Source organism: Octopus bimaculoides, chromosome 18, assembly GCF_001194135.2.
Source record: "Octopus bimaculoides isolate UCB-OBI-ISO-001 chromosome 18, ASM119413v2, whole genome shotgun sequence".
Taxonomy (NCBI): domain Eukaryota; kingdom Metazoa; phylum Mollusca; class Cephalopoda; order Octopoda; family Octopodidae; genus Octopus; species Octopus bimaculoides.
This window is the reverse complement of record NC_068998.1, coordinates 20,909,840-20,916,897: the sequence shown is the minus strand read 5'-3', so window position 1 is coordinate 20,916,897 and position 7,058 is coordinate 20,909,840. Positions and strand designations below refer to the sequence as shown.

The following is a 7,058-nucleotide window of genomic DNA, read 5'->3' as shown; positions in this document are numbered from 1 at the left end:
CTTATTCCATCAGTCTCTTTTTGCCGAGCCGCTAAGTTACGGGGACGTAAACACACCAGCATCGGTTGTCAAGCGATGGTGGGGGGACAAACACAGACACACAAACACATCATATATATATATATATATACATATATATACGACGGGCTTCTTTCAGTTTCCGTCTACCAAATCCACTCACAAGGCTTTGGTAGGCCCAAGGCTATAGTAGAAGACACTTGCCCAAGGTGTCATGCAGTAGGACTGAACCCAGAACCATGTGGTTGGTAAGCAAGCTACTTACCACACAGCCACTCCTGCGCCTAAAGTGTGGGACCCTTACAGCACCTAGGTTTCCCAAGCGGTCACCCATCTAAGTACTCACTATGCTCGACGTTGCTTAACTTCGGTGATCGGATGAGAACCGGTGCTCTCAGCGTGATACGACCTAGGTAAATTAATTATCTTGTAAGTGTATGTGCATATGTGGGCATGCTTCCTATTTTTTTATACATCCTTCATGCAACTGAAAATATTTTACTATCTTGCACATTAAAAAGAAAATGGAAGATATTATGAATGTGATATTGTTTGTTACAATATAAAATTACAAATAAACAAACTGGAGTATAACAGTTGTTGCTGTGTAGAAGTTGCTAGCTAACAGGAAAGACTCCATGGTTATGATGATGATAGAGGCTTGTAATGATGGAAGTCTTCAAAAATGGACGCTTAAATTACTACATGTGTGTATTTGGATTATCTGAAAACCTTTCAGGACATCACTGATAACTCTAACGGATACTATTTAATCTTTTGGTGGAACTCTAAGTAATGATAGTACTAGTCTTGTTGGTTATATAAATCTTGTATGTGTTTGTGGGGGGTGGGAGGGGTAAACAATTACCCTATGAACCTCATTAACTTAACAGCGGTTTCTGCTATAAGATTCAGTGGACTCATAGTTGAGTGGCGTGAGTAATACCTTATAGCTTCATCAGAGTTTTGCAATGCCTAAGCGATATATATATATATATATATATATATATATAGGTTCAAAAAAACACAAAAAACAATAACAAAAAAAGCACAACAAAGTGAGGACGTGATACGTATATATATATATATATATATATATATATATATACACATACATATATACATACATGCATACATGCATACACACACTCACACTCACACGCTCACACACTCACACATGTACACACACACACACACACATAGTGAGGTTCATTTATTTAACTAAATCCTTCAAGGTAGTGCCCCTGCATGGCTGCAGTCCAATGACTGAAACAAGTATAGGATCGAGTATTTATTGCAGGTAAAAAAGGAGATAATTCAAGGCTAACGACTATGGTCTTCCAAAAGGATTTAATTAAATAAAAAAAATTTACAGACAATGAACTTCAAAATTTTATCACACCAAAAAGGAGGGTAGAGTGAAATAATCTATAATATCTTCAAAGGGTGACAGAAAACAGGAGGTATTGCAAGGCAGGCTTGACGATTTCACAGCAGACTTGAAAAAATAAACCATTCTTCATATCAAAACAATATTTTTACAAACTACGTACACAAAATTAAATAGCAAAGTTCAAATATTAAGTCCTAATTTCCATTTGCCCAGTTTCCTGTAACATCAATATTAAGTTTAGTGAAAGCAAGAGACTATTTAAATAAGGCTGCTTTCTGCAACTTATCACTGGAAACCTTATTTCAAGTCACACTAAAGAGTCAAAAGTTTGAATGTAAAACCAATCCCCAACTGTTAATTGTATGGTCATCCTCTAAACTTAAATGAGATGACTCTTCTTCCTTTATCAGCACTTTCATTCTCAAGTTTCATGTAACAAGCCCACTCGGTAAGCCACAAATATTTTGGTCTCCATACTAGAAAATCTTTTATCTATTCAACAAGTATGTAGAGGAAGAAGCATCTTAAATGTTAACTACTCTGTTAATTCTGTCAAATTCTCAGGTTATACACAGCAGACATAGCTTTCAGTGTGAAATTTCATAACTACCATCCCAGATATCAAATGGTCAGCCTAACGGAAGTTTATCTGGTGCAGGAATATGTAAGATTGTAATCTGAAATTTTTGTAGGCATGACCGTGTGATAAGAAGCTTGCTTCACAACCACATGGTTCCGGTTTCAGTCCCACTGTATGGTACCTTGGGCAAGTGTCTTCTACTAGAGCCTCAGGCTGACCAAATCCTTGTGAGTGAATTTGGTAGATGGAAACTGAAAGAAGCTTGTTGTAATTGTGAATGTGTGCATGTGTGTGTGTGTGTGTAATTATGTGCGTCTCTGTGTTTGTCCCCCCACCATCGCTTGACAACTGATGTCGGTGTGTTCATGTCCACATAACTTAGTGGTTTGGCAAAATAGACCAATAGAATAAGTACTAGGCTTTAAAAAAATTGGTCCTACAGTTGTATTATTCAACTAAAACCCTTCACGGCTGCAATCAAATGACTGAAACAAGTAAAGGAATAAACAAAACTTCTTATATGCTGACTGATGTTGGAATGTCACAGCTCTAGTACAATGAACATGGGATTAGAATGTTACAGGAAAGACTAGCAAAGCAGATTTTTAAGTTGAGTCAACTGGCAGGAAACCAAGAATGAGATGGTTGCTTAGTATCCTAGACTTAAGTGGTCAAACTTGGGAAATCCAGCTGGAAAGTGCAATACCTGTTGCTTCTGACAAGACCTTATGGAGAACGTGCCTAAGGAATCTATGCCCATAACCCTGCCAGGAATAGTGGGTGGACAAGATGAAGGAATGGATTACACACAAGTCCAGTTCTTCTGCAACTGTTATATAGTTTCAACATAAAACTGAAACTGTGTTTCATTTGAATACAGGGTTACTTACAACTCTGTGTTTTACATTACAAATGTGTTTCAATAATCTATTCTACTGTAGGCACAAAGCCAGCAAGTTCAAGAGTTGATTACATCGACCCCCAGTGCTTGACTAGTACTTATTACATCAACCCCGAAAGGCTGAAAGGCAAAGTCAACTTTGATGGAATTTGAACTCAGAATGTAAAGGTGGGCGAAACATCATTAAGCATTTTGCCTGGCATGCTAACAATTCTGCCAGTTCATGGCCTTTAATGTGTTTCAATAATGAAACTTTTTTTTAAGCTTCTATGCCTGAATGAATGTACACTATTATATATATAAATATATAAGTTTTAAATAAGTTTTCAAGTTAACCCCCTATATCTTTCCTGTGGCATCAATAAATTCTAAATCAGCACTATATACCAGCTCCTTTAACAGGCAATTATTATTTCAAATTCAGTTAGTTATTTGTCTAAAGTTACATTCAGGTTGTGAGGTTTGTGTCTAGATTTTTTTATGGTTGACAGTTTGTGATCCTATATTGATCTCTTATGGTAAAAGATATAAACAAAATATCTGCCCAGTACTGCCCCCTGTCAGAAATATGTCACAAACATATTTTAACAAACCTAAAGTTTAAACCTGTATACACAACATTCCCATTCATTCAGGGAGTTTATGCACATGTATGTATATGGTGCCAACTGTATACAGATATGTATATATAATAAATTTTTATGTCTTTCATTTTTTTTTTCATTACAGATAGGAACTAAACAAAATCTGAATCTAGGAAGTTATTTTCGAAATCGTTACTATGGATTTTTCAGTTCCAGTCCCTCAAATGAGGTAAGATACAGCTAAAAGATACCAGAATAAATGTGAATAAATGAGGTGTCTTCTATATGGGTGCTCATGATAAGTTAAAAGTAGAAATGAAATTTCATTCATGTCACCTTATTCTAATCTTCAAAAGGCAAAAGGATACATTAGCTAGTATAGTGAGGGTGAAAATGCTATTGGCACTCTGTCGGTTATGACAATGAAGATTCCTATTGATCCAATCAATGGAACAGCCTGCTCTTAAAATTAACATGCTGGAATTTCCTTCCCAGCCACACACACTCACACACACACACACACACATCGAGAAAACCTTTCAAAATATCAAGTTTTATAAAACAAAATTGGAGCACATGGAAACTATGTTATCAGTCTTAAAAACATCTTTTTTACATCTGTACATAGAATAATTCATCTCAAAATTGAGGCATATAATCAATCTTGTTTCAATGGTTTCTATGGTGTTAAGTTCCATCCTTGCTTATAGCATTGCAATACAGTAATCGAATCAGCTTCTATATGTGATATTATACTGTTATCTCCATCAAGTTGTAAAAGGGCAATATAACTATGTTATACTTTTTATGTTGACCTATGCAATAATAATTATAGTAACAATATTCCAGCTGAAGAGCCATGTTTAATCTTTTTTTCATATTCATTTCATAGTAATGATTAGAATAAAATTTCAATTACATATGCATATATATATCTATGTATATAGTTCAAATTTACAGAAAACAAAAGATGGAGACAGGTGTAGGAACAACAAGCAGGTGTATTAGTTTAATGGTCAGGAAGAATGGAAAGCTCTTTTATGTTTTGAGTCTACGCTCTTCAACAGAAAGGATATATATATATATGTACATATATATATATATATATATATATATATATATATATATATACGTATATATATATATAATATATATCATGTGATCACATTACCAACCAGATTATCCTATCAGATGTTGTTACATATCACTGATCATAATGCACTTTGCATCATTTTAGCCCTGGCTAGGGAGACAGGGCAATCTATCTAATATATATATATATACAAATATACACATACATTTGTATGTATTTTAATTGTAATTGATCTCATCAGTTTAATATTGAATTTGAATTTTAAATAGATAAATTGATTTAAACTGCTGATATACGTCTAATATCAGTTTCAAATTTTAGCACAAGGCTAGCAATTTCATGAGCAGTGAGTTAGTCAATTACATCAACCTCAATGCCCAATTGGTGTTTGATTTATTGACTCCAAAATGATGAAAGGCAAAGTTAGACACAGCAGAATTAGAACTCAGAATGTAAAGATGGACGAATTGCTGTTAAGCATTTTTCCTCGCATGCTAACAATTCTGCCAGCTCACCATCTTGATATAGATCTAATATCAAAGTACTAACAGCATAATTTTGCTCCCATATTATTAATATATAACTCTCATACATCAGACATTTTCTCATAAAAGTCAATTGTTCTTCATTCTCTTTCTAAGATCAAACTGGAGAGTTCCCCTGTCCCACGATGTGTCAAAAGTGCCCAAGCTCTTGTGGATGGCTTATATTTACATTACCAAACAACAGAACGAAACTTCTCAGAATCACAATTACTACCAATATATTCCAGACCTCATGATGATAATGTATGTATGCTGGTTCATTCTCAATTCCACAATGATAATAAATGTTTACTTTTTTAATCCTATTTCAAGAATGGCAACTTTTGTCCACTTACTTTTTATTCAACACTGCAATACTTGTATTTTTTTTTTTTTTTGCTTTGTTTTTTTGTTTTTTTACTGTATATGATGTATACAATATATGATGGTATTTGAAACTATGGTCTCTGGCAGTTGGATAAAATTTACAGAAAATACTCGTACTTTACTTTTTACTTTATACCAACATGTCCATTCAAGGTAGCTTCTCTTCTGAATTACTTGGTGACCTCGCTAGTGCTGATGTATTCTGTACACTCTGTAAAGTGGTTAGGTTTGGTTAAAGGCATCCAGCCATAGAAACAATGTCAAAACAGACATTGGAGCTCACTACAGTCCTCAAAGCTACAAGATGATGCATGATGAATTCAAAAACAATGTGAATGAGTAAGTATTGCATTTGACAGAGTAATCTGATGCTAAGTGGTTAACACAGAGGTTAATACAATATTAAACAAAAGGGAAACAAATTTAGGTTTATATCAAGGCTACAGCATATCCTGTTTCTAAAAGCCGCTACACTGGCTATAAACACTGATTGGATTTCCACTGAATTCAGACAGTCAATCTGACAATTGCAGACAACATGTCATCTGAGTAATTTCATATAGCAGCACATTAGATTGCAAATTTATGTGAATTTAAGTATTTATGGCAAACAGAAATAATACTCATTTAATATTTCTTGTGTGGCTGGTGTAATTCTAGTTTCAGAGGAAGATTACCATTATGTACACTATACACAACAGGGAACTAATGACAGATTAATGATACTTCGTGGTAGGTTACTGAATACATACAAACATTGGCATTGTTACTCTATTTATATGGTACAAAATTTAAAATAAAAGTTATTTTATTGCCAATTAAAACCTTAACTGTAAGATACCATAGTCTGAAATTTTAGCCAACCAGTAGCTTCCTATGAGGAAAGTTTGGTCATAACCCATAATTTTTAGCTAAAATTGATTTATGTCCCAACTTAATTTGTATGTCACTGTAATTTATAGCATAATAGTTTATTTGTTCACCTATCTCACAGTTGCTAAATATACATACATACATACATACTTGTATCAAAACAATAGATTGGAAAATCTTTGGTATTATTTATTCACCATTACATGTGTTTCATTTGCTAATAAGAGTTACAAAATTGTACATGTAGTAGAAAACATGTAAGATATCTCCTATTAGAAATTCTTCAGGCAGAGAATCAAATAATATTGAATGATGATGGAATGGAAATATCATAAGAGGGACTTGTCTCTCATACCAGTTCACAGTGTCTACCCTTCTGGTCTCTGCTGCTTAATAGGAGATAACCACTCCAAAATGCATTCATCCAACAGTCAAGTTAGGGTCACTGTGAGCTGACTCAATATATTTACACTTATTTGTCTACACTGAGAAATTTTCTCCATGACAAAATACAGTGAATAGCTTTCTTATGGGTTCAGACAAGCTTGAGGCATATTTGAATATAATCAAATATGTCTCAAGCATACTTGAACTAGTAACAAGTTTGTATATGTGTATGTGTGTACACATTCACACACACATACATTATATATATATATATATATATATATATATATATATATATATATATATATATATATATAT

At 33.8% G+C, this 7,058-nt stretch overlaps 1 protein-coding gene and 1 pseudogene across 2 annotated transcripts in view; one reads left to right on the top strand and one right to left on the bottom strand.

Annotated features, from left to right (window-relative positions):
• LOC106869925 (lysosomal acid phosphatase) overlaps positions 1-7,058 on the top strand; it is a 43,114-nt gene that overhangs the window by 11,125 nt on the left and 24,931 nt on the right. For both annotated transcript variants that reach the window (XM_014915856.2, XM_014915857.2), the window contains exons 2-3: positions 3,622-3,705; positions 5,211-5,357. In XM_014915856.2, the coding sequence (XP_014771342.1) occupies positions 3,622-3,705; positions 5,211-5,357 (231 nt within the window). The remainder of the gene's footprint in view (positions 1-3,621; positions 3,706-5,210; positions 5,358-7,058) is intronic.
• Positions 316-432, bottom strand: LOC128249966 (5S ribosomal RNA; annotated as a pseudogene).